Genomic DNA, 26,834 nt, shown 5'->3' on the forward strand with positions numbered 1-26,834 from the left:
GCATGTCCGTGCTCCAAGAGGCAGCTCTGAGACCCCCGACACCACGCTGAGACGGGCAGGCAGGCCAAGGCCCCAAGTGCACCCCAACCATGTTGCTGCCCACCTTTTCCCCCATGACGCTCCGCCATGGCTGTTCCCGTCCCAACTCTTCCCTTCCCTGCACCCCAGAAGCTCAGTGCACGGCTGGCGGGGTCCTCCGGCACCCTGCCGAGATGGCCGTTTGCGGCCGACTCACGGAGCGGGCGGCAGAGTCTGTGTGACCATGAGGGGCGCAGAGGAAATGGGGTCCTCCCAGTGACCAGAGCATAGGACTATCCAAGCCAGCCCCTTCCCACGCCAGCTCGGTGGAAGGCCTGACCCCAGACAGCACAGGCCATCAGGCCACAGCAAGGGCAGGCGAGGGCTCCCTGCTTCCTGACATGTCCTGTCTGAATTCCAGGCTCGGACGGGGCCGCCTGAGGTTGGGGGCCAGAGGCCTGGAGGCAGGAGCCGAGCTGGGGCTCTCACCCAGGGGCCTGCCGGCTGGGAGAAGGCTGTGTGCCCAGTGTGGTGCCAGGGGCTCGGTGGACAAAGGGCGGCTGTAGCGTCACCCCGAGTGGGTCCTGGGGGACGAGGCCAGCTGCTGGGTGCTGCATGAAAAACACAGGCACTGGGCCCGGCGCGGTGGCGCAAGTGGTTAAAGGTCCTCGCCTTGCACGCCCGGGATCCCATATGGGCCCCAGTTCTAATCCTGGCAGCCCCGCTTCCCTTCCAGCTCCCTGCCTGTGGCCTGGGAAAGCAGTGGAGGACGGCCCAAGGCCTTGGGACCCTGCACCCGCGTGGGAGACCCGGAAGAGGCTCCTGGCTTCGGATCAGCATAGCATCGGCCCGTTGCGCTCACTTGGGGAGTGAATCATCGGATGGAAGATCTTCCTCTCTGTCTCTCGTCTCTGTATATCCGCCTTTCCAATGAAAAAATAATAAAAATAAATCTTAAAAAAAAAAAAGAAAAACACAGGCACTGGGCCTGGCGCGGTGGCGCAGTGGTTAAGGTCCTCGCCTTGCACGCCTGGGATCCCATATGGGCCCCAGTTCTAATCCCAGCAGCCCCGCTTCCCATCCAGCTCCCTGCCTGTGGCCTGGGAAAGCAGTGGAGGGATGGCCCAAAGCCTTGGGACCCTGCACCTGCGTGGGAGACCCGGAAGAGGCTCCTGGCTTCGGATCGGCATAGCATCGGCCGTTGCGCTCACTTGGGGAGTGAATCATCGGACGGGAGATCTTCCTCTCTGTCTCTCGTCTCTGTATATCTGCCTTTCCAATGAAAAAATAATAAAAAAATAAAGAAAGAAAGAAAGAAAAACACAGGTGCTTCAGAGCTGGGCCCGAGCAAGTGGGGCCACCTCCCCGCCCCCTGGGCCTTCTGGCCAGGGCCCAGGAACACGGGGCACGTGAGCTAGAGCAGCTGAAATGTCACACCTGATTTCCCCCCAACCTGACACGGCCAGCTTCGAGCCAGAGTCCTGCAGGTCGCGCCAACGGAACAGGCTGTGTTTTCCGGGGGGATGGCCAAAACCGGCCCGGATGGACGAACCGGGCAGGGCGCCAGAGGGACCCTGAGACGAGTGCCGGGGCCAGCCGCTTGGAGGATGGGGCAGCTCACGCAGAGCCTCCAAGCAGGGTGCCTGAGGTGTGGGCTTGCAGGCCACCCGACTGTGCCAGCTCTGCTTTAGGCGAGTCGGGTGGCGGCCCCTGGCCACCAGCCGGCCATTCTTTCAGTTGCATCGCTGCCACAAATTCCTCGTCATGCAAGTGTCCCACAAAGGCACATGGCCCTCTGTGGCCGGGAGGGCAGCCCGCAAGAGAAGCTGAGTGTGGTACAGCTGGGGAGGGCGAGGCGGGGTCAGCCGGCTACGCCTCTCCTGGGTTGCGTTCAAGGCTGGTTTAGCTGACAGGAAGAATGGCAGACAGTATAACGGACGCTGGGAGCTCCCGGCGGGTCTCTCACTTGCGGGGGGCGGGGACCTACACTTTTGGGTCATCTTCTAAGCCAGACTGGAAGTGGAACAGCTGGGATTTGAACTGGTGATTGTAAGGGACGCTGGCACTGCAGTCTGTGGCTTAACCTACCCTGCCACAACGCCAGCACCTTCCCTTTTTAAAGATTTACTTGAAAGGCAGAATTACAGAGATTTTCCATCTGCTGCCTCACTCCCCGATCCAGGGCTGGACTCCACCCAGGCCTTCCCACGTGGGGCACAGGGGCCCAGGCACTTGGGTAGGGGTCCCAGGCTGTGCACCTCAAGCAACTGTGAAGGAGGCAGAGCAGCTAGGACCTGGACTGCTGCTCAGGCATGGGATGCTGGTGTCACTGAGGGCAAGCCCAGGGGCAGGGGGGGGGGCACATGGTGGCCGTGAGGTTGGCTGGGAGAATGTTATCAGGAAATACAGGCGACCCTCGGGGGAATGCATTCAGCCTTGCAACTGTGAGCTCCAAGTGTAAACGCTGGGGGAGAAAGATGGCCTACACACATCCCATTTGCCTGCGCCTCCTCCTCCAAGCAGCCCTCTGCCAGCCAGCATGCCCCTGGTGCCACACTGGGCACACAGCCCTCTCCCAGCCAGCAGGCCCCTGGTGCCACACTGGGCACACAGCCCTCTCCCAGCCAGCAGGCCCCTGGTGCCACACTGGGCACACACAGCCCTCTGCCAGCCAGCAGGCCCCTGGTGCCACACTGGACACACACAGCCCTCTGCCAGCCAGCAGGCGCCTAGTGCCATACTGGGCACACAGCCCTCTCCCAGCCAGCAGGCCCCTAGTGCCACACTGGGCACACAGCCCTCTGCCAGCCAGCAGGCTCCTGATGCCACACTGGACACACACAGCCCTCTGCCAGCCAGCAGGCCCTTGGAGCCACACTGGGCACACACAGCCCTCTGCCAGCCAGCAGGCACCTAGTGCCACACTGGGCACACACAGCCCTCTGCCAGCCAGCAGGCTCCTGGTGCCACACTGGGCACACACAGCCCTCTGCCAGCCAGCAGGCCCCTGGTGCCACACTGGACACACACAGCCCTCTGCCAGCCAGCAGGCGCCTAGTGCCACACTGGGCACACACAGCCCTCTGCCAGCCAGCAGGCTCCTGATGCCACACTGGGCACACACAGCCCTCTGCCAGCCAGCAGGCCCTAGTGCCACACTGGGCACACAGCTCTCTGCCAGCCAGCAGGCTCCTGACGCCACACTGGGCACACAGCCCTCTGCCAGCCAGCAGGCGCCTAGTGCCATACTGGGCACACAGCCCTCTCCCAGCCAGCAGGCCCCTAGTGCCACACTGGGCACACACAGCCCTCTCCCAGCCAGCAGGCTCCTGGTGCCACACTGGGCACACACAGCCCTCTCCCAGCCAGCAGGCTCCTAGTGCCACACTGGGCACACACAGCCCTCTGCCAGCCAGCAGGCCCTTGGAGCCACACTGGGCACACACAGCCCTCTGCCAGCCAGCAGGCACCTAGTGCCACACTGGGCACACACAGCCCTCTGCCAGCCAGCAGGCTCCTGGTGCCACACTGGGCACACACAGCCCTCTGCCAGCCAGCAGGCCCCTGGTGCCACACTGGACACACACAGCCCTCTGCCAGCCAGCAGGCGCCTAGTGCCACACTGGGCACACACAGCCCTCTGCCAGCCAGCAGGCTCCTGATGCCACACTGGGCACACACAGCCCTCTGCCAGCCAGCAGGCCCCTAGTGCCACACTGGGCACACAGCTCTCTGCCAGCCAGCAGGCTCCTGACGCCACACTGGGCACACAGCCCTCTGCCAGCCAGCAGGCGCCTAGTGCCATACTGGGCACACAGCCCTCTCCCAGCCAGCAGGCCCCTAGTGCCACACTGGGCACACACAGCCCTCTCCCAGCCAGCAGGCTCCTGGTGCCACACTGGGCACACACAGCCCTCTCCCAGCCAGCAGGCTCCTAGTGCCACACTGGGCACACACAGCCCTCTGCCAGCCAGCAGGCTCCTAGTGCCACACTGGGCACACACAGCCCTTTCCCAGCCAGCAGGCCCCTAATGCCACACAGGGCACACACGGCCCTCTCCCAACCAGCAGGCCCCTAGTGCCACACTGGGTACACACAGCCCTCTGCCAGCCAGCAGGTCCCTGGGTGAGAGCCCCAGCTTGGCTCCTGCCTCCAGAACTCTGGCCCCCAACCTCAGGCGGCCCCAGTCGTCGCAGCCCCTGGGATGGGCTCTCTGCTTTCCCTGTGGGATCCCTGCCTGACCAACGCCAACAAGCCGTACTGATCAGCCTCTTCCTCCTGGAAGGACGGGGATGGCCACCCACCTGCAAAGGCAGGTCAGGCCCTGCGGGAGCAGAGCTGTCGGCCCCGGGTGAGCAGGAATGCCAATCCAGCCCCAGGTCGCCCCTTTAGAGCTACAAGGTCGCCAAGATGGCCCCAGGGGCTGCCCGACGGCAGCACACAGACCGGACTCCCACGGCCGGATTCTTCAGGTACACGTGTCAGTGTGGGCCTCAGCCCCTGCAAGTGGCGGCAGGGGGTGACAAGCGCCCTTCTGGGTGGGGGCCCCTGGCGGTGGGAGTGGCTTCCTGTGGGGAGAAGGCTCCCCATCACCGTCCGCTGGAAAGAACGGCAAAATGACCACGACCAGCAGGGAAGCCAGGGCCCCCTGGGAAAGGAGCTGAAGTGACCGCCTGAGGTGACATTTGGGGGACCCTCCGTGACCGTCAAGCCCCGCCGTGTCTGGCAAGCTCTGTGAGGCCCCCTGACAGCTTCCCAACAAGCAGGCAGGCTCTGGCCCAGAGGAGGGTGTGTGGAAGGTGTTCCCACCTGTCCTCCAGCCACTGCCCACAGAGAGCGAGTTCTCCCATCCACTGGCTCACTCCATGGATACCCAGAGCAGCCAGCGCCAGATCAGACGGCAGAGAGCGCCATCCAAGGCCCCATGTGTGGGGCAGGGCCCCAAGCTGCCCAGGATGCAAGTGGGGGCAGGATTGGCAGCAAGGGGCGGCTCAGTAGATGAATCCTTGGCCTGCAGAGTCGGGCACCGGTTCAAGTCCCGGCAGCTGTCTGATCCCGCTCTCTGCTTATGGCCTGGGAAAGCGGCCTGGGTCTCTGCATCCGCGTGGGAGCCACGCACGAAGCTCCTGGCTTCGGCTCGACCCAGCCCTGGTCACGGCGCGCCCGTGGGGAATGACCCGGCGGGTGGGAGATCTCCGGCTTTCCCCCAGCTCCTCTGGAACCCTGCCTTCAAATGCAGAAACAAGCCAAGCTTTAAGGGCCGGGGGCCACCTCCCAGGATCCCAGCGAGGGTGCAGGTGGAAGGCGCGCTGCCGCCAGCCCAACTGGTGTGGTGCACACAGCTGGGGCGAGCCGTCCGGAACAACTGAGTCAGGGTCAGGGCGTCCAGCGGTCACCCACCCCGTGGAGGACACGGGGCCCTGCTGCGCTTGGTCCACGCCCTCAGGCTGTCTGTGGCAGGGCCTGGGCAGCCTGGCACAGTCCCTGGCACACAGAGGCACCAACCCCAGGGCTGCTCGCTGTTCCTTTAGACCAGTCGGACTTGTTTCCACGCTCGCGCCTAGAGGCTGGCAGCACCTGGCGGTGGCTGGGCCAGCCCAGGCAACAGGCCCACGGAGCAGCCTAGGGACAGGACCTCCTGCTGACCATGACGGTGGCTCAGGCAGATGCTGGGATGAAGGCACACAGGGCTGTCCCCGGCAGACGGGAGGGGCCAGGCGACCCAACAGGTCTGATGAGAGTACCGCCCATGGGTGCCTGGGTGAAGCTTCTGGAAGTTTCCCTGCGCTCTAGGGGTACCCCCAGGTCCCCTCTGTAGACAGGCCAGAAGCTGAGCATCGGGGTGGGGGGCACAGAGAGCAGAAATACCCAATGTCTGCCCCCTCCCAGCACCAGATGTCACCATGGAGACGGGAACGCAGCACACACAGCACCCGGTGCTCTGGGCAGGGTCGCTGCACCCCCACCCCACCGGCAGTGGGGGCTGTGGAGGGCGGCCTTCCTCCCCGCGGGCAGGTGGGAGGCTCCTCCCCCAGGCACTGCTGAGTCAGGTCGGGCAGAGGAAGCGCTCCGCCTGTTTTCCGGCTGTGGTCGGGAAGCGGCTGCCTGACCCACACTCGGCCGTCAGCAGGTTTTGCTAGGAGCAGGCAGGAGGAAAAAGAGGCTGGTCCCGGGGAGCCCCAGGCGCTGGTGCCCGGGCACTGCCTGACTCAGGGGAAGTGCCCGGGGGGGGGCTACCGGGGAAGGGAGAACCAGGGAGGACCAAGGGAGGGGAGGGGAGAGGAGGGGAAGGGAGGAGGGCTGCTGCAGCAGGACCCCTCCCCACCGGCCTCCCCACACCCCAGCCCAGGGGCGGGAGCCTCCCCTCCTGCTGCTGGAACCCCTGGGTCCCTGGACGGCTTTCCCTGCCTCCTCCCTCCCCAGCGCCCCAGATCCTCTCAGAGTGCTGGCAACAGGCAGAGGTGAGGCCAAATCTGTCCGGGGGGCCCTTGGCTGGACTGGCCCCAAAGACACACACATGGCCGCGAGGTGCAGGGGTGGGGGTGGGGGGCCAGCCCTAGAGCACCCCTGCTTGCTCCCTGCCCCAGCTCCCCTAACAGGTGGTCTCAGTGGGTGGCCGAGAGCCCCCTGACTCTCAGGCTGTTATTAAGTGGCCCAGGGGTGTAACTAAGTATCAGGGCTGGGCCAACACACCCAGATAAGCAGCCTGAGCAGGCCTTCGGGGAGAGGCGGGTGGCAGGCGAACTTTCAGCTCTGGGCTGCGGGGCAAGGCTGCGGGGCAGGGCCGGAGGACCACAGGCCAGGCCCTGGGTCGATGGGCACTAAGGGTTCGCTAACCTGGAAGTCAGACCCAGTGAATGACCCGGCTGGGCCGAGCTGCCTGTCGCACGCCGTCAGGCCTGGGACGCTGTGTGTGTGCGTGATCCACACAGACGCCTAGGGGTCTCAGGCCTTACAGGAGGGGCCGGCCAGGGCCACTCTTCACGCTTTCCACCAGGGCACCCTTGCCCAGCTCCCTGCAGGGAAGGAGCTGGGTGCTTCCAAGGGAAGCCTGTGGCCGCTGCCCCACCGGCTGAGCCTGCTCCGGGCCACGCGCCTGAGCTCTGAGTCACCCTGGGGTGCTGGGCCAGGATCAGAGGCTCCCCCGCCCCACAAGGCCTCCCGGCCAGCCTGGCTCCCCATCACCCCCTCCACAGGAAGTCAGTGCCTGCTGGCTTCCCAAACACACCCGGGGGCCATCCAACCCGAGGAGGCCGTGGGTGTTTTCCTCTTGGCTTCAGTGAACCCCATCTCCCCCTTCCAGGCAGGGGGTGGGGGAGCGGGCCAGCCCATGCACGACAAGGATCATGAGCCCAATGCAGACACGTCACCCAGACTCACAGCACAGGGCCAGGGCCTGCCGCCCGCAGGGGCACTTCACCTTGACAAACCTTCCAAGTCACCCAGAAATACGCCGGGGCCTGAGGACGAGTCCGAGTCGGCGACTGCTGGCCATCAGCTCCATCCTTCCAGTGCCCCCCGACCCAAGCCTCCCGCTGTGCAGAGTCAGCTCCCAAGCCCCACGGCCCCTCAGAACCCTCTCTCAGGTCCAGGCTCAGCAGGGAGGCCCAAGAGGTGTCACCAGGCGTTGCACGGGCGTGGAGTTGGCCAGGCTGCGCCCAGGGCCCCAGTAGCTGACTGGTACCCACCCCAAGCTCGCCCTGCTCCAGAGGGGGCTCTCCCTTTACGAAGGACGTTGTCACAAGCCTGTGATCAAGACAGCAGACATTCGGGGCAGCAGGGTTCCTTGTGGGGGACAGCCTGTCAGCGGCTCAGTGTTCAGCAGCACGCCCAGTGGTGACACCCCACCAAGGGCCCGGCCGTCGGGGTGCAGAAGTGGGGCCAAGGCTGCAGCAGCCCCACCTAAGCTTGCACCTGCCTTTAAGTCTGTCTTCTGGTGCTGCTGTGGGGGCGTACCATGCGAACCCTCCACCTATGGCACCAGCATCTCACACGAGCACCTGTTCAAGTCCCCGATGCCTCCACTTCCGATCCAGCTCTCTGCTTGTGGCTACTTTAGTTAGTGGAAGAATGCCCAAAGCCTTGTATTCCTGCACCTGCTCGGGAGGCCCAGAGGAGGCTCCTGGCTCCCGGCTCCATCCGGTTCGGCCACATGGGGGATGAGGCAACAGGCGGAAGGCCCCCGTCTCTCCCTAATTCTGACCTTCAGGTCAGAAAAATAAAAATCTTAAACATAGAAAAAAAATATATATATATACATATATATATTTTTTAGAAAGACTCTCCTCTGCAAGATGAAAGCAGAAGCATTTCTCCTCTTCCCCCTCCCTGCCCCCTTCTGTCCCCAAGTACAGGCCCAGCTTGTCTGAAATGTCCCCACCTTTTATGTAAACTTAAAAAAAAAAACTTTGGGCCTGGGGTGATAGCCTAGTGGCTAGAGTCCTTGCCTTGCACACATCGGGATCCCATACAGGCACCAGTTCATATCCTGGTGGCCCCACTTCCCATCCAGCTCCCTGCCCGTGGCCTGGGAAAGCAGTGGAGGACGGCCCGAAGCCGTGGGACCCTGCACCCTTGTGGGAGACCAGGAAGAAGCTCCTGGCTTCGGATCGGCTCAGCTCTGGCTGGTGCGGCCACTTGGGGAGTGAATCATCGGACGGAAGATCTTCCTCTCTCTCCTCCTCTCTCTATATCTGACTTTGTAATAAAAATAAATAAAAAACTTTACAGAAACAAAAAGACCCTTTGGACGTGCCTAAGGACACGGCGGGGTGCCCGGGCCTCAGCCATCAGTGACCCAGGACTGAGACGCCACACCAGCTGCTGGGGGCATGGCCAGTGGGCACTTGCTGCTGCTCCTTCCGGCATATGCACCTTCGAGGCAGGGTCTCCCTCTGCGGCGCTGCTGACTTCTGGGGTGGACGGGTAAGAGTCAGCACTTCCCCTTGCAAAATGCTAAGAAGGCCCCAGCCCCCACTCGCCCCCACTCGCTGCTGGCGTGCCCGGGATGGGGAAGGTGTGTGAGTGAGGACCTTTAGTGTAAGAATAGGAGTGCAATTTACCCGCAGGGTAGACAGGTGACACGCCTCGAGACCACTGGTTGAAATGACACCCCTGATCACCAGAGATCCTTAAGTCACACCTGGCCTGGGGAGGTTTCCGTATCACGGGGACGGGGTGTCACGGAAGCCGGATGCTGACACAGCCAGGGGAGCAGTGGACAACCCAGCTCCTCCCAGAGCGGGTGGGCGGGCCGTGCCTTGTCCAAGTGTAAACAGATCCGACCCTGGAATACACGTTCTAGGTTTCCAGGCCAGGTGCAGGGGGGCCACCTGCCTCCTCCAGGATGGCCTGACTGTGGCCACCCGCAGGCAGGGGCTGCCCCAAACCTCTCGGGTCACCCACCGGCAGGGACCCTGGCAGCTGCAGTGGAGCCAGGGGGGTGCTCCCCAAGACCCCTCTATGCGTGAGAACAAAGGGACCCAACTCCCCTGACACCCCAAGACCCCGCTTTTGCAGATAACACAAACCAGCCCCTTAGAGGGGGACTGGCCAAGACACTGCACCCCACCCTGACCAGGCAACCATTCTAAAATCCCCCGGATGGAGGGTCAGCCCCCCATGGTGGCCGGGACAGACCCCCAAGGTCACATGCTCAATTACACATCACGAGGGTTATGGTTCTATTTTTTTTTTCCTCCCCGGCCTCTCCAGTGCCTGGGGACACCCCCCTGGCAGCTGGACTCGACCCATTCCTAACAGCATCGCTCACTGCTTGGCCCAGCCTAACCCACACCCAGGGTTCTACATTGGCCAAAAATCCGGGAACTTCTTGCATTGGAAATGGGACCAGGAACTGCACGTGTGCTGCGTGGGGCGGGACGGGGTGAATCCCCAACTCACCACCGCCCCCCACTCCCCAAGAGCTTACTTCCCAAATCCCCCGTTTCTATCTGACCTCAAGGGGCCTGCCCTCAGTCTCCGTTCCTACCGTGCAGAACCAGTGTCGGCTGGGAGACCCCCCATGCCCCACAGTGGGTAGCAAGCCCACCCTGCACCCCGTCAGCACGGCTGCCAAGAAACCCCAAGTTCAAATACAAAAGCCCCTGCAGCCCGAGGGGACATTCCGGGCCCTGTCTGGGGACGTCTGTGGTTGTGGCTTGATGGGTTTAGGGGTACGGTTGGGGATGTCGCTGTTGCACACCCACGCCCCTTGCGCCCCAACCCCAGACAAACACAGCTGTGGGTGTGCGTGTTTAAAAGGCCAAGTGCACAAGGGCTGGGGGAGTGTGGACACACACACACACACACACACACACACACACACACACAGCAGCCAGTGGGGGTCCTGATGGATGACGGAGGGGAGACGGGTCATTGCCCCCCAGCCTGCCAGTCCGACCCCCTCGGAAGCTGGCTGTTTTAAAGGAACTGCCCTCCAGACACGCCAGTGTTTATCCGCCCCTGGGCTAACCTGGGGCGAGTCCCGGAAGGGTTCATTGCTTTGGGAGAACTTTCTTCCCCACCCACCCCACTCTGTACCCCACATCGGAGGAAGAGGGCAAGGAGGACCCCCTCTTTGTGTCCCTGGGGTCGAGTCCCGTTCTCCAGCCCCCAAACACACCGTCCCACTGCAGCTTTCCTCCAGCAACCTGTACCCAACACCCAGAAACCCCCAAGCCCGGCCCTGCATCCCACATCTCGCTTGGAGGAAGGCAACAAGGGCGGACCCCCTTTTTCAGTCCCTGGGGTCGAGTCCCGCCTCCCCTGTTCTCCCGACACACCGTCCCACCTCGGCTTCCCTCCAGCACCCTGTACCCAGCACCCCGAAACCCCCAAAGCTCGGCCCTGCACCCCACATCTCTCTTGGAGGAAGGGGGCAAGGGCGAACCCCCTCTCTGTGTCCCTGGGGTCGAGTCCCGCCTCCCCAGCCCCCCGACACACCGTCCCACCTCGGCTTCCCTCCAGCACCCTGTACCCAGCACCCCGAAACCCCCAAAGCTCGGCCCTGCACCCCACATCTCTCTTGGAGGAAGGGGGCAAGGGCGAACCCCCTCTCTGTGTCCCTGGGGTCGAGTCCCGCCTCCCCAGCCCCCCGACACACCGTCCCACCTCGGCTTCCCTCCAGCACCCCGGCACCCCGCAAGGCTCGGCCCTGCACCCCGACACCCCCACCCCAGGGTGCGCCTCGCCCCTGCGCTCACCTGGCTCGCCTTGTAGAACTGTTTCTTCAGGCCGGCCACCGACATGTTGCCTTGCCGCCGCCCGGGCTGCCCAGCCCGGAGCTCTGCCCCGCACAGACACACGCACAGACACACACAAACACACACTCAGCTCGGCCGAGGCTTCCGGACGCCGCCGAGGCCGCGCGCGCCCGCACCGCCAGGATATTACATGGCAACCACCCACTTCCGGTGCGCGCGCCTCGCTTCCCTGCCCCCCACGCCTCTGCGCACGCGCGCCACGTGCCGGCAGCACTGCGCACGCGCCGGAGGCCTCGTGCCCCTACCAGCGTGGTGGACGCGAAAGCGAGCCTAGAGAGGCGCCCTTGGTGCGGCTGCAGCGACGCCTGGAGGAGCGGAGGCGCTCCTGCCGCTCTTAGGGAAAAGCACCCCAACTGATCCTGGGGGGCCTGAGCCCACCCAGAGCCTAGCAGCGTCCCCTCCATGATCCTGGGGGACTTGAGCCCACCCAGAGCCTAGCAGCGTCCCCTCCATGATCCTGGGGGACTTGAGCCCACCCAGAGCCTAGCAGCGTCCCATCCCTGATCCTGGGGGGTTCGTGTCGACCTCAGAGCGTAGCAGCGTCCCCCCTGCACAAAACCCACCTACTGCTCCAACTTGGATGCAGAGTTTGACCCCGCACCTGACCTCTGCCCTCTGCCCCCCTGCCCTGACTCATTCAGGATGGAAGTTTGGCTGATGTCACAGCTCTCTCTCGAACATTCTTCTCCAATCTCCCCCTTTTGTCACCCTTGGGGCCTCAAGCACATTGGATGACACCCTCAAGGAGGCAGAAGAGGATGGAGGGGGTACCAGCGCAGGGAACATCCAGGTGCGTGCGACAGGAAGGAGTGGGTGATGGCTGCAAGCTCCCCCAGGTGTCAGTAGGTGGACAGGAATGAACAAGCCACAGGTGTGCGGCGTCCTGCAGCAGATCCTAAATGACAAGTGTCGGGGGACGCCCTGCCCGCACCCCGGCTAATGACAGCATGTCCAGCAGGGCGGAACCAACACCCTCATGGCTCAGACCCAGGAGCTGCCCTGCCACATGTCTCCTGTATTCATCAGTGTTCTGACTCAAGACAAATAACTCCATCGTGGGAGGTGCTGGCAGCAGCAGGGCAGGCGGACCATCCCCAGCAGGGTGGGGCTTGGGCACCACCCTTTAAAAAATTTTGCATTTTTATTGGAAGGTCAGATAGAGAGACAGAAAGATCTTGCATTTGCTGGTTCACTCCCCAAGTGACCACAACAACCAGAGCTGAGCTGAGCTGATCCGAAGCATCTGAAGCCAGGAACCAGGAGCCTCTTCTTTGTTTCCCATGCAGGTGCAGGGTCCCAAGGCTTTAGGCCGTCCTCCACTGCTTTCCCAGGCCACAGGCAGGGAGCTGGATGGGAAGTGGAGCTGCTGGGACTCGAACCGGCGTCCATATGAGATGCTGCCGCTTGTAGGTGGAGGGTTAGCCTGTTGCCACTGCGCTGGCCCCCAGGAAACCTCTATGTGTTCCTGCAGGTCTTCACTGTGTGTCAGGCCTCCCACTCACATGGCAGTCACCCTTCGTTCAAGCAAATGATATTTACTCTTTCCATTCCCTGTGCAGTCAGGTGTCTGTGATGGATCTATTCACGGGTTCAGAGGATGGAAAGAGTGTTTTTTCGTTTTTGCTTTTTTTGTCCAGTGGCACCGTAAGCGCTGCAGCCAGCCACAGCTGAGCAGCTGGGCTCAGAAAAGTTTATCTTGGGTTTGTGGAGCCCAGATTTTGGACAAAACAAAAACCCTGATCTTGCCAGAGAAGCCCATTCGACACAAGGTCGTGGCGGAACCTCGGCTTTCGTCACTGCCTCGCTGCGTTCAGATCCCATCCCGCTGAACAGCCTAAACCTCTCAATTCACAGCCCTCCGCCAAGTTGTCAGCGGTCTCTGACGTCACCCGCCCAGTGACGTCAGCGCCGGGCCCGCCCTCCCTTCCCACGCGTCTAGCCCGACTCTCCCGCGGAGGGGGTGGGGGGTGGGACAGACAGCCCTCGTGGCCAATCGGAAGCGCGCGCCGCTGGGCCGCCACCAATAGGAAGCGCCGCTCCGCGCGAGCCCCGCCTCCCGCGCTTCCGCCCGTTGAAGCCGCCGTGCAGGAGCAACGCAGGGAAGCCGCCGGGGAGCCCGGCAGCTCTCGCGAGGCGGGCGGGTCACGTGGCGCGGGCTGGTCCAATCGGCGTGCGGGCGGCGGAGGTGGCCGCGGTTCCCGCCAAATACGAGCAGCGGCGGCCGCGGCGGCAGCAGCAGCAGCAGCAGCAGCAGGAGCAGCCGGGCCGGGAGCGCGGGAGGCCGAGCAGCGCCGCCGCCGCAGCACGGGGAGCCGGCCGCCCGCGCCATGCTGCAGCAGCCCGAGTGCCGAGCCGCCGGAGCCGCCCGAGGTGCGCGGGGCCCGCGCGCGCGGCCGCGGGCTGGGAGGGCGCGCGCCGACGCGGCGGTTGGACCGGGAGGGCAGCTTCCTCCGTCCCGGCCTGGAACCGCCCGATCGCAGCCCTGGGGGCCGCCGGGGGTGTGGGGACCGGGAAGGGGTGTGTTTTGGGGGTGTGGGGGGGTCCTTCCAGGTGACCCCTGGGGTGGGGAGGCGGGCAGTTCCTATAGAGGAAAGGGAAAAAGGATCGTTTTTGCACGTTACCCGGTGCTTTTCTTTAGGGGGGTGAGGGGGTGTCCCTGCGCGCACCTCCAACAGCCGCTTGGAGGGTTAGAGCAGGTGGGTAAACTGAGGTCAAAGGCCGCAGGGGTTTGGGGGTACAGGGGTGCAGCACCACAGTTGCCTGGGCGGTCAAGGCAAGGCCAGAGAAGAGGAGGCCCCGGCTGGTGGCCATGGCCAGGGAGCTGCGGCTTCCCCCCTACCCCTCCCCGCGCTCACTCACACACACACACACACACACACACCCCTCCATGGTGGTGGCACAAGGTGCTTTATATATAGTTATCTTTTTGGTGCCTGAATCCTGCAAGGGACAGGGCAACCCCCCAAAAAAATGAGGAAAGGGTGCAATGGAGTAAGAGCCGCCTACCTTGTTGGTCTTCCTCTCCTACTGTGTGCCCAGCAGGTGCCCATCTCTGTGTCGCAGTCAGGAGCCCTCTGCCCTCACTTGGGGCTGTCCGGCTGCTCCTCGTAGGTTGGGGGGGTGGGTGTCTTACAGACCGCTGGACGCCAGCACCCACACTCCCCCGACCCCATGTGTGGAGCTGTGACAACCCCAGGGTCCTCCCAGACGGACACCGTGTCCTCCCTGCCACCCCCTTGCTGGGAGCTACCATGCCCGGGCATGGGGCTGGCATGAGGCTGTGATGTTTTTCTGTAGCCAAGAACCCCCACCACCACCTAGGCTAAAGGTCTGGGCACTTTAAAAAAATATCCACCAGCCTCTGTGGCCGCTGCTGTCCAAATAGAAAAGGTTTCCCTTTATTTATTATTATTATTATTTTTTTTTGTAAATTATTTACTAAATCTATTTCCCTCCCCAAGGCAGCAGGTTCCCCATGCAGGTGGCTGGGACCCCATCCGTTGCGGCCACCGCTGGCTGTTAACGGGAACTTAGCCACTTAGGTTAGACCTGCGCCCTCTGTCCACTTTTAATGCTCACTGGACACAACTGGCTTTCCCAAAGTAAGGTGTTTTTTTTGTTTGTTTTTTTTTTTCCCCCATGGCAGATAGCTTCATGGGTATGTGAGCTCCTAAACTTGAACCAAGCTGTTGTAAGGCTATTTAATCAAGGACCTGGGTTACGGTTGGGTGGCTTGAGATTATTTTGTTGGGGTGGGGGGGATAAAGAGTGACAATGGCCATCGCTCATTGGCTGTGGTCGGTCCCTTGCCTGCCTGTGTGCCAAGCTCAAAAGTCCCCCTGGCACCTGGGCCAGCCCTGACTGTGGTGGGCATATCACATGGGGAGTGAACCAGCAGGTGGATGAACTCTCACTCCTCCCCCCGCCGTGTGTCATTTTGCTTTTTAAATACAAAAGAAAAATGTGGGCACCGGGGCGGGGTGGGCAGTGGCCCCTGGGGAGGCTGGGGGCCGTGAGCTGCTGGTGGGGTCATGCCTGCCTCTGTTGAGTCTTTGACCCGCTTCTGTTTCTGCAGCCATGGATTGCAAAGGCCGACCTGGGCCGATTCCAGTTAAGAAGTTGATACAAGGTAATTCACTCCTTGTCTCGCAGTCAGCAGGGAGGTTGTAGCCTTCCGGCAGACAAGCCTCACTCCTGGATGTGTTTAACTGAGAGGTGCCTTTCCAAGCCTGGATCCTCCATCCACCGATTTGCCCCTCGGATGGCCTGATGGCCGCCGACAGGCCAGGCCAGGCGGAAGCCGGGAGCCTGCATGTGGGTCTCCCCGGTGGATGGTGGGGCCTCTGAGAGCTTGGGCTGCCACCTGCCGCCTCTCGGGGTACCCAGGAGTGGGGTGATGGAGTCGTGTCCCTGGGGTATCTGCAGCGCGGTACCACAGACCTGAGTCCCCCTATCCCCCAACCCCCCCAAAATTAGCCTGTTGGGAAATTACAGGACAAACCAGTGACTCCAGTCAGTGTCAAACTCCAGTCTCACTGCCCTCAGCCAGGTCTGTGATTTCTCAGCACATAAAGTAGCTCAGTGCTGGCCAGGGAGGACCATGGTGACTAGCAGTCACCGTACAGTGTGGCTAACGAGGACGCCCCCTCCTGTTGCAGCCCGCCTACCATTCAAACGCCTCAATCTGACCCCCAAGAAGGGCGAGGAGGCAACCGACACGCCAAGCACCCCAGCGAGCACAGTGCGGAGACAAGGCCACCATCTGGAAATATCCCTGGACAACGTGGAGAATGAGTGTGGCATGGCCCCTGGGGTGGACCTCGGCCCGAAGCTCCTGAACGGGGAAGGGCCCCTGGGCCAGCGGCGAGGGAACTGGGACCAGAACGTGGTGGCCCCCGGCACTGTCGTCATAGATCTGACCGAGGACTCCTGTGAGGCACCCGAGGACCCCAGCAGCCGCAGCCCACCGTGCCCTGAGGCAGCCACCGTTACAGGTGCCACCTCTCCCAGGCCAGCAGAAAATGGCATTGGAGTCACAGAGGAACAGGGGCTGCCCGAAGCCATTCCGAAGGTCAAGGCCGAGCTGGTTTTGCCGAAAGAGACCTTCACCGATGCTCCTTGTGACCCAGAGGAGGTGGGCATCATTTCACAGGACGGTGAGGCCCTGAGCTGCCCCGAGCTGCCACCAGCACCGGGCAGCCCCACGGAGTGCCCCCCACAGGCCCGGGACAGTTGGCGCGAAGCCGAGGGCATCCTGTTCCGAGGGAAGGTGCCCATGGTGGTACTGCAGGACATCCTGGCTACGAAAGCTGCCCCGAGTCGGGAGTGTGAGAGCGACCTTCCTGAGTCAGGCCCCGAGGAAGACTCTGGCCTCAGCCACTCGTCCCCCAGTTCCTCCTCGCCCAGCAGCTCACCCGAAGGACAGCCGGCCCCCAAGAAACGTCGCAGCCGGACTAGCCTCTCCCCCAGCTCCACTCCTGCTGACAAGGTACGTATTCCAGTTAGGTCCCAGGACACGGGCCTGGCCGTGTCAGGGCCCACAGTCCAGGGCTGGGTGGACGGGCAGGGTCCCTGCCTCCTGCCGGCCCTGGCTGCATACTCCTTACTCACGGAGCCCTCAGGGTTATGCTTTTCTGTCTCTGCGGGCCCCGTAGGGGTGCTGGCAATGCCAGACAACAGGAGGATGGCATGGGGCGAATCCCACAGTCACTTGGGATTCCCATCCGTGCAACCTCCCCCAGGGCCAGGCAGTGGCCCAGGTACGTGGGGTCCCGTGACAACTGCCTTTGGTCCAGCCCTGGCTGTTGTGGGCAGTGAACCAGCTCAGGGAAGGTGTCTCAATCACTGCCTTTCAAAGAGATAATACTTGAAAGGCAGACTTATAAAGAGAACTTTGTGACTGCACAAATGGCCAGAGCCGGGAGCTCCATCCGGGTCTCCATCTGCGTCATCCGAGCACTTGGGCGCATCAGCAGGGAGCCTGATGGGAAATGGAGCAGCCCGGACATCCACTGCTGCTCATAAGTGATGATGCCAGGACCACAGCCGTGCCCCTGGGCAAAGGCTGCCAGGAGGTGCCCACTTCTGTATCACTAAAGGGCAGCCTGGCGCGGAACCCCAATGCCAAGGCCCAGGACTTGCCACTTTGGGATCTGAACTTGTCCTGTTTTCCACAACTCACATGGGGCTGTTTTGGTTACTGTGGAAACGGGGTGCCAGGAGGGGACAGCCCATTCACCCCACCATGCTTCCCCCACCATCACTGTGGTGCTTTGCCTGAAGCTTACGCCGTGAGCCCGTGTCTCACATGGCAGTCTCAGGGCGTGTTCTTGCTGTGGGAGCCCCCCACCGTGGGTGGAACAATTCTGTGCCCACGGCCTCTGGTGTGCGGGACTGGACTGCTCCTGCCTTGCCCTGGATCGGCTGGCACAGTGACCAAGAAAGTTAGGAGAACTCCATCCGGCTCTCCCACGAGGCTGGTGGAGGCCCACGTGCCAGGGCCGCCCCCTGGTGCCTCCCAGCGTGCGTGGTAACATAGCTGAGTGAGGACACTCGGGTGGGGAGCTGCCTTGGCCTTGCCTCGCTCACAGGGACACGCCCAGCCACGTTGGGTGCGGCCCTCTCCGGCCCCCTCCCCTCCGCTCTACTCCTTGGGTGCCTCGGGTGTCCAGACCCCAAGTCTGACAGTTGAGGTGGCTCCCACTGGGCTCCCAGTGGGTAGGAAGTGCCAGCATGGCATGGCCTCGTGGAACACCCGTGAGCGAGTCCTCAAAGTTGAACTGAGCAGAAGGTGCTGAGTAAGCCAGAGGGGATGGTGCCATGGCTCAACTTAATCTTCCACCTACAAGCACTGGCATCCCAAAAGGACACTGGTTCTAATCCTGGCAACCCCGCTTCCCACCCTGCTGTCTGCTTGGGGCCTGGGAAAGCAGCGGAGGAACAACAGACAGAGGTGAGATAACCACAGCCAGGAGCCCAGAGCCTCTTCCGGGTCTCCCACGCAGGTGCAGGGGCCCAAGGCTTTGGGCCGTCCTCCACTGCTTTCCCAGGCCACAGGCAGGGAGCTGGATGGGAAGTGGGGCTGCTGGGATTAGAACTGGCGCCCATACAGAATCCTGGCGTGTTCAAGGTGAAGACTTTAGCTACTAGACTATCATGCTGGGACCAAGTATTTATTTTCTTGTTTTTAAAAAGTTTGTTTTACCTGTTTGAAAGGGTTAGAGTTAAAAACTGCTGGTTCACTCCCCAAATGGCCGCCAGGCTGCAGCCAGGAGCCAGGAGCTCCGTCTGGCTCTCCCAAGCATTTGGGCCGTCACTGCTGCCTTCCCAGGCTCCAGGGAGCTGGAACCCAAGTGGAGCAGCCGGGACTTGAACTCATGCCTCTATGAGACACTGGTATAGCGTGCTGCAGCAGAGGGACGCGGCCGCTTCCAAGGTTGCTGTGGAAGCCCTGGGTGTTGAGGGGGACATAGCTGGGCACTGCCCACACCACCGTGGCACTGCCTGGAGCAGGAAGGACTCGAACTGGCATTCCATGTGGGATGCCGGCGCCCCAGGCAATGGGTTTACCCATTAGGACACAGCGTCTGTGCATAACTTTGAAAATAATTTCTCTATATAGAAAGAACTAACACTGCGTTCCTCTTGGGCAGGCAGAGCCTCTCTGTCTGGTCTCCCGTCCTGCCTGCGTGCAGGAATACGTACTAATTCAAGGTTATGATTTCAAAAGTGACCCTCGGGGGGCTCTTTGGGGGAGCTTCTGGATTGTTGTGAAGGAGGAACCCAGGCTGGACAGGGTTTCCCGCTGCCTGGTCCACCTTCCTGCGGGGTCGGGGCGGGGAGGATGGAACCAGGTCCCAGTTAACCAGAAGTGTCTCATTCCAGGTCAGCAAGAAACTCATGCGAGAGAAGAACAGGCTGAGGCTACAACGAGTAAGCACAGCCCCCCGACACCCGCACCCCCTGCATACGGGGTCCCCCACTCGGCTCTGGCCTCCCTGGCCGCTCTCAGGGTCCAGCACAGGGTCCGTTAGAAGGTGCTGCTGGACGAGCTGGCTCTTTTACTGCCGCCTCGTCACCGCCAGCCATTGGGCTGGTACAGCCCCGGGGCTGCTCATCTCTGATAATACCTGGTTCTTCAGATTCTGAGAGAGATACTTGAGATTTGTATTAAACATTTATTTGAGGGGCCAGCACATTGGCTCAGCTGGCTAACCCTCCACCTCCAAGTGCCGACATGCCACATAGGTGCCAGTTCATATCCCGGCAGCCCCACTTCCCATCCAGCTCCCTGCCTGTGGCCTGGGAAAGCAGTGGAGGACGGCCCAAAGCCTTGGGACCCTGAACCCACGTGGGAGACCCAGAAGAGGCTCCTGGCTTCGGATCGGCTCAATTCCAGCTGTTGTGGCCACTTGGAAAGTGAACCAGCAGATGGAAGATCTTTCTCTCTGTCTCTCCTCTCTGTAAATCTGCCTTTCCAATAAAAATAAATCTTAATTAAAAAAATTTTTTGAAATGCAGAAGGAATTAATGGCAAGACAGAGAGATCTTCCATCCGGTGGTTCCCTCCGCAGTTGCCTCCTCGGCCAGAGCTGGGCTGAGCCGAAGGCAGAAGCTGGGAGCTCCTCCCGGGCTTCCGCACAGGAGCAAGTGGCCAAGCTTTGAGCCATCTCCCGGGAGCATCAGCAGGGAGCTAGATCGGAAGTGGAGCAGCCAGGACTCGAACCAGTGCTCCTAGATGCTACCCCTTCAGAAAAATGGTCTTCGGGAAAAAAAAAAAAAAGCTACTATTTCTCTTTTCTGTTGTGCGAGTTGGGGATTCCCCGCTGTCACAGACACACACGGCTTTATGTAACGGGGCCGCCCGTCAGGCTGTGAGGCTTGGGAGTGGGGCGCCCCGGGCACGGGCTGCCCACCAAGCAACGCCCCGACTGTCTGCCAGGACAAGGAGCTGCTGCGGGAGGAGAGGGCGCGGCTGCGCGAGGAGGCGCGGCGGGCCAAGGCCGAGGCGAGGCGGCGCAAGGAGCAGGAGAAGGAGCTGAAGGAGAAGGAGCGGCGGGAGAAGCGGGAGAAGGACGAGAAGGAGAAGGCGGAGAAGCAGCGGCTCAAGCAGGAGCGGCGCAAGGAGCGGCAGGAGGCGCTCGAGTGAGGACCCCGGGGTGCCCTGCCCTGCCCTGCCCTCCCCCCGGGGTGCCCTGCCCTGCCCTGCCCAGGGGCACCCTGCTGGCCTCCCACCCTGCCCAGGGACGTCCTGCTGGCCCTGCCCTGCCCAGGGGCACCCTGCTGGCCTCCCACCCTGCCCCTGCCCTCCCCCCGGGCACCCTGCTGGCCCTGCCCTGCCCAGGGGCACCCTGCTGGCCTCCCACCCTGCCCCTGCCCTCCCCCCGGGCACCCTGCTGGCCCTGCCCTGCCCAGGGGCACCCTGCTGGCCTCCCACCCTGCCCCTGCCCTCCCCCCGGGCACCCTGCTGGCCCTGCCCTGCCCCCGGGGTGCCCTGCTGGCCTCCCACCCTGCCCAGGGACAACCTGCTGGCTTCCCACCCTGCCCCTGGGGCACCCTGCTGGTCTCCCACCCTGCCCCTGCCCTGCCCAGGGACACCCTGCTGGCCTCCCACCCTGCCCCTGCCCTCCCCCCGGGCACCCTGCTGGCTTCCCACCCTGCCCAGGGACACCCTGCTGGCCTCCCACCCTGACCCTGCCCCTGCCCTACCCAGGGACGCCCTGTTGTCCTGCCCCTGCCCCTGGGGCACCCTGCTGGCCTCCCACCCTGCCCAGGGACACCCTGCTGGCCTCCCACCCTGCCCCTGGGGCACCCTGCTGGCCCCCGTCCCCCGGGACGCCCTGTTGCCCTGTCCCTGCCTCAGCTGTCCCAGACACCCAGCCTTCCCGCCCTTCCACGGGATCTTACCTCGCCCCAGGTTTGTCGTCTGCACCTGCTGGTCGACATTTCTTTGTGCTTTTTTTTTTTTTCCTCCCAAGACAAGTTCAAAGGGGGTAAAAAAAAAAAATCCATTTTTCCCGATATTTATTAGCAAGGCAGAGAGAGAGCTCGTGTTTGCTGATTTGCTCCTCAGTGCCCGCCACGGCCAGGGCTAGAGCCAGCCAAAGCTGGGCGTCCCGGGGTCGCTGGGAGCTTGTCTGGGACTGGTTGAAGCTACGTAGCAGCCTGTAGTCGACAATGAAAAGAAGCCCCATTCACTGCATGTAGGATAAAACATTCCGTGTGGTGGTACAGTGGTGAAGGCTGCTGTCTGCAACCCTGACATCTCTAAGAGGAGGGCCACGTCCAGTCCCGGCTGCCCCACTTCCTGTCCAGCTCAGACCCCGCCACCCGGGGTGTCCTGGTCTGGTAGAGGCTGACCCAGTGGGTGGCAGCTCTCTCTCCCTCTTTCTCTCCCCCCAGCTCTTCTCTCTAAACAGACGCTTCCTGTTTGCTGACAGTGACACTCCAGTGAGCACCAGTGCCAAGGCCAAGGGTGGCTGAGCTGTTGGTTTGCTTCCCACAGGGCCAAGCTGGAGGAGAAGAGGAAAAAGGAAGAGGAGAAACGGTTACGAGAGGAAGAAAAGGTAGAGGCGCCCTCGCAGTGCCCGCCCGAGAGGCCTGGGGGTCCGGTACGGGGACCTGGGCCTCCACTGGGCTGTGGGTGCTGGCCCAGGGCCGGGCCTGTGGCTCTGTGACCTCCCCGGTCTGCTGGCGTGACTCGTCCTCTCGGTGCCCGGGCCTGGCTGCTGCTTTCCTGCTGGGACCCCCCGGGTCGGGGCAGCTCACGCACCACCTTCACCTCTGCCCCCTCGCCGCCCTCCCCCCCTGGCAGCGCATCAAAGCTGAGAAGGCCGAGATTACCAGATTCTTCCAGAAGCCAAAGACGCCCCAGGCCCCCAAGGTGAGTGGGCGGCGGGAGGCGGCTGTGTGTGTCATGGGCTCGTCTGTGACTCTGCGGCAGGGTCACCGGATCCCGCTGCCCGGTCTGGGGTCAGCCCACAGCTCGGCATCCCCGACCTTTCCCGGCCCTCCTGCATCCTCCTCCAGTGGCTAGGTGGCAAGTGGAGCCCGCTGGGTCGCAGACCGCAGGCACGCCTGTGGGAGGCTAGCGCTGCAGGTGGACACTGTAGCTGCCGTGCCGCCACACCTTGGCCCATCTGAGAGACTCAGACCTGGTTCACGTCCTGTGCTGACCTCACACTTTCCCAGAGGGCTCGGTTCCCCCTTGGCTTGCCTGCCGCCTTCGTGTCTCTGCTGTGACTCGCAGAGCAGCCGTGCCTGGCCTGCGGCCACTGGAGCCATCCCCCTTGTCCCTTGCAGACCCTGGCTGGCTCCTGTGGGAAGTTCGCCCCCTTTGAGATCAAGGAGCACATGGCCCTGGCGCCCCGCTGCCGTGCCACCTTCAACCAGGACCTGAGCCAGCGCTTCGACCAGCTGCTCCGCGAGCAGAACGGCGAGCTCTCCTTCCTGCGCGAGCTCAAAGGCCGGCGGCCCCTCCGCTCCGGGCCCACCAGGGTCAGCACGGGCCTTTTTAACAGGTGACAGCCCAGGACATGGCCAGAGAGGAGGGAGCGGGTCCCCTGGGGCCCCATGTCCACGTTCACCTGCCCAGCGCATCTTACGCTGTCCTCCATCTTGGCCCCGGCGCCGCACCTGCTGCCAGCTGGGGCAGCCCATGCCGGCCTGAGCTTGGGTCTGTGCCACCCTCTCCAGGGACGTGGTCATGGTGGGCAGCAGCAATGCAGACGGGGTGCCCGAGAGGCGGAAGTTCGGCCGCATGAAACTCCTACAGTTCTGTGAGAACCACCGGCCGGCCTACTGGGGCACGTGGAACAAGAGAACGCGTGTCATCCGCCCGCGGGACCCCTGGGCCCGAGACTCGGTGAGCCTTTGCCCGCCTCTTCCCTCCCGCCTCCCTCTCTCCCCATCCCCTTCTCTCTGCCCTCCGCCCTCTCCCTCTGACAGTCACCTGTTCCTCTCAGACGCTGCTGGACTACGAGGTGGACAGTGACGAGGAGTGGGAAGAGGAGGAGCCTGGGGAGTCACTGTCCCACAGTGAGGGGGTGAGCACAGGGGCACGGGCGGGCCGCCCCAAAACTTGCCTGCAGTGGCTCCAGCCGCTCGCCCTGCGCTCCCGGGACCCCTGGTGTTCTCGGGCGCAGCCTGCCCGGAGCCCGTGGGGGCGTGCTCCTTGTCTCTGCCTGCCGTAAGCTCCTTTCTCTCTCCCTCGAGGATGACGACGATGACCTGGGGGAGGATGAAGATGAGGACGATGGGTTCTTTGTGCCCCATGGGTACCTGTCTGAGGATGAGGGGGTGACAGAGGTGAGGGGGGAAGGGGCAGGCTTGGAGGGTACTGTTTGGGCTGCACCGCGGGACTCCCAGCTGGGGACTGTGACGGCTCATCTGGCACCCCACAGGGTGCGTGGGGCCTGAGATGCCCCATCTTGGGGGGTAATGTTGGGGCAGTTCCCCCCATCTGCTGGGTACCATTATTGGGGCAATAAAGTGACCGGGCTGGGAGATGGAGTGCAGCCTAGGGCAGCCGCGGGGTAGGGGTGCAGAGCCCTAACCCGCCCTGTGTGCTTCCTGCCCGGCAGGAGTGCACGGACCCCGAGAACCACAAGGTGCGGCAGAAGCTCAAGGCAAAGGAGTGGGACGAGTTCCTGGCCAAGGGCAAGCGTTTCCGCGTGCTGCAGCCCGTGACCATCGGCTGCGTGTGGGCGGCCGAGGCCGACGGCTGCGCGGGCGCCGAGCTCAAGGTGCTGCAGCAGTTCGCGGCCTGCTTCCTGGACACCGCGCCCGGAGAGGAGGAGCAGACGCCGAAGGCCTCCAAACGGGAGAAGAGAGACCAGCAGAGTGAGTGGGCATGGGGGACATTGGGGTGTGGGATCCCCAGAAGCCCTCACAGATGGGCACAACGTGAACCTCACTGACCCTGAATGGGGGCACAGCCCTGACTGCAGCACCCCCTAAGGGGCACTGTGGGTCAAGCCACCAGCAGAGAGGCGCCTGCTGGGTGACCTCCCTGGCTGCTGTGCCTCACAGCTGGCCGGATCCCGAGCCTTGGGGGCGGGTGGGGCCCCGTGGGTGCGGGTGCGGGTGCGGGTGCGTGCCCAGCTCACCTTGTCCCCCCGCCCCCTCAGTCCTGGCCCAGCTGCTGCCACTGCTCCATGGCAACGTGAACGGCAGCAAGGTCATCATCCGTGAGTTCCAGGAGTGCTGCCGCAGGGGGCTGCTCGGCCAGGACGCCAGCGGCAGCCCCCCGAGCCCGACCCGCCCGCGCCCCCAGACGCCCACAGCCGCCGCCGAGGACTCCGCCGTGCCCTCCAAGGCCAGGCTCAAGCGGCTCATCTCGGAGAACTCGGTGTACGAGAAGAGGCCCGACTTCCGCATGTGCTGGTACGTGCACCCACAGGTGCTCAGGAGCTTCGACCGGGAGCAGCTGCCCGTGCCCTGCCGCTGGAGCTACGTCACCGCCGTGCCCTCTGCCCCCCGAGAGGACAGCGGGGGCGTGCCGCCCGCCCCTGGGCCCGCCCAGGGGACGCCCGTCCCACTCAAGAGGAAGTCGGCTGGCAGCATGTGCATCACCCAGTTCATGAAGAAGCGCCGGCATGACGGCCAGGTGAGCACCCGGAGACCCCCGCCACAGCGTCCGCATCGCAGGGGCGCCTGCCATCCCTGTGGGGGACGGTGAGCACCCGGAGACCCCCGCCACGGCGTCCGCATCGCAGGGGCGCCTGCCATCCCTGTGGGGGACCCAGATGCCGTGCCGGGCCCTGAGCGAGGCAGGCCCAGGCGCCTTTGGGCATGTGTGGCCAGCGTCCACTCCTGTCCTTACGGACTGACTGCAGGCGCAGCTGGCCACACTGGCCCCGAAGAGGCCCAGGCCTGGGAGGTGCACCACTGGGGCGCCTTGCCCAGCTCTCCCCAAAGCCGTGCTGAGCCCCAGGAGTGAATCCTGACGGTCGTTCCACCCACCCGTAGGGGCCACTGCGAAAGGCAGGGTTTGTGGCCCCGGGACCTGTGGCCCTAGGGGGCCTGACCTCCCCCCACACACACACACACACACAGCAGGTCAGGGTTCCTGTTGGAATTGGGGGGATGCAGAACCACTCATCTTCAGCGTTGTCACGGAACCTACGAGGAAGCGAGCTTTAGTCAGCTCACAGTCAAGGCGGGTCTGGTTCAAGGCTCCAGCGCCCTGGCACGGCAGCTCTAAGGAATCCGCAGTGGGCATGGGTGGCAGGAGCAACTCATTCCTGTCTCCAGGACAAACTCAGGGGTGCCAGGGGGCCACTGTCCCCCCACCCCCAGGCAGGTGTCCCCGGTGAGGTCATGAGCCGCTGCAGACAGCTCCTGGCATGGGGCAGCTCATCCTTGTGCCCACCTGCCTGGGCCGTGAGGCGCAAGAAGCCCAGGCTTTGCCCATGGAAAACTGGCCTGACCTGTGCCCACCACACTGGCAGGCAGGGGTCCAGGACCCGTGGGCAAAGCTGACCCTTGTGGCCCGTTCCCCAGAGGACAAGGAGTGTCCCCTGCTGGCCTGGGCACCGTCTTGCACCTGGCCACGGCAGCAAGGGAAGGGGCCCGTGACGATGAAGTGACAGGGCAACCAGTAGGCGGTAGACCCTGCTTCTGCAAGCCTTCTGCCCTCTGTCCCAGCCCACGCGTGGCTGTGCACGCGCCCAAGCAGGAGGGGTGCTGCTCACCGCCAAGGCCAGTAGCTCAAGGGCAGCCGGGTGACGAGCTCTGCATAGCTGCACGGGATGCCCCTGGGGTGGCTGGAGACTCTGTCCCCAGAGGGAGGGAAGGGACACTCCCTGGGGGCCTCCCGAAGCGGCCCACTCGCCCCAGGCGCAGCCACACCCACGTCACCTGCCAGGTCTCACCTGCAGGTCGGGGCTGCGGACATGGATGGCTTCCAGGCGGACACGGAGGAGGAAGAGGAGGAGGATGGTGACTGCATGATTGTGGAGGTCCCGGACGCTGCGGGTGAGAAGGGCTCCTGATCCCTGGGGGGGAGCTGGCAGCGGCCCCCGGCCAAGGAGCCTGTGGACACGGCAGGCCAAAGACCACGCCCTCCTCCCCTTCCAGGGGTCCCGTGCGGAACCACTGCCGGGGCAGGGGGCGCCGTGGGGATGGACGCTGCTGAGAGCGCCCTGCCCGCCGGCCTGCTCAGCGCCTCGTGAGCGCCCAGCCCGCACCCAGCCATCAGCGACTGGGGTCAGATACTTGAAGGCCCTGCCGACTCCTGTGTAAAGAGCACTTTGTCCTGCTTCGTGGACCTCCCCGGGGTCTGGAAAGTTCTATATAGGATGTTTGATTAGTCTGTCCGACACTTGTACAAATCCCCAGCCCTCCCTCTGAAGCGCGTGTTAATCTGCCCTCTGGTAAAGCATTACTGAAAAGTGGTGAGCGGCTTGCGAGCCGCGCCAGATCGAATGCTTGTCAATGAATTGAAGCCCGGAGCCTGTGGCGACCCCTGGGCCACCAGGACATGTATAAACCGCTTCCCTGGCTCCAGCCATGTGCCTCTCTGCTCTCCGTCCAGGGGGAAAGGTGGGGGA

General features: G+C 63.3%; 2 protein-coding genes across 3 annotated transcripts in view; one reads left to right on the top strand and one right to left on the bottom strand.

Moving 5' to 3' along the window:
- The window catches only part of SH3GL1 (SH3 domain containing GRB2 like 1, endophilin A2), a 33,976-nt gene extending 8,636 nt beyond the window's left edge, over positions 1-25,340 (bottom strand). Inside the window, exons 1-2 of one of the 2 annotated variants that reach the window (XM_040990647.1) lie at positions 25,327-25,340; positions 11,224-11,353 (exon numbers count right to left, since the gene is read on the bottom strand). In XM_040990647.1, the coding sequence (XP_040846581.1) occupies positions 11,224-11,268 (45 nt within the window). In that variant the 5' untranslated portion in view covers positions 11,269-11,353; positions 25,327-25,340. Of the gene's footprint in view, positions 1-11,223; positions 11,408-25,326 lie in introns of those variants that run through there. The other variant, XM_040990645.1, reaches the window with a different exon arrangement.
- Positions 13,611-26,456, top strand: CHAF1A (chromatin assembly factor 1 subunit A). The gene is made up of 15 exons (XM_040990217.1): positions 13,611-13,653; positions 15,359-15,412; positions 15,942-16,771; positions 19,168-19,215; positions 20,225-20,427; positions 21,788-21,848; positions 22,097-22,165; positions 22,585-22,802; positions 22,978-23,146; positions 23,247-23,327; positions 23,497-23,589; positions 23,865-24,123; positions 24,411-24,889; positions 26,163-26,259; positions 26,362-26,456. Exons 1-15 carry the CDS (start codon positions 13,611-13,613, stop codon positions 26,454-26,456), a joined length of 2,799 nt encoding a protein of 932 aa, XP_040846151.1.
- Positions 26,457-26,834: the final 378 nt, after the last annotated feature.

This window comes from Ochotona curzoniae, unplaced genomic scaffold (assembly GCF_017591425.1).
Source record: "Ochotona curzoniae isolate NIBS_2020 unplaced genomic scaffold, NIBS_Ocur_1.0 contig_605, whole genome shotgun sequence".
NCBI lineage: Eukaryota > Metazoa > Chordata > Mammalia > Lagomorpha > Ochotonidae > Ochotona > Ochotona curzoniae.

What these genes read in the sequence shown, in the direction of transcription:
- CHAF1A (XM_040990217.1), top strand. Translation starts at nt 13,611, where the DNA reads ATGCTGCAGCAGCCCGAGTGCCGAGCCGCCGGAGCCGCCCGAG. An exon ending in AGTTAAGAAGTTGATACAAG is followed by an intron (nt 15,413 to 15,941) that starts GTAATTCACTCC and finishes CTCCTGTTGCAG; the next exon opens with CCCGCCTACCATTCAAACGC. An exon ending in GGAGAAGAGAGACCAGCAGA is followed by an intron (nt 24,124 to 24,410) that starts GTGAGTGGGCAT and finishes CCGCCCCCTCAG; the next exon opens with TCCTGGCCCAGCTGCTGCCA.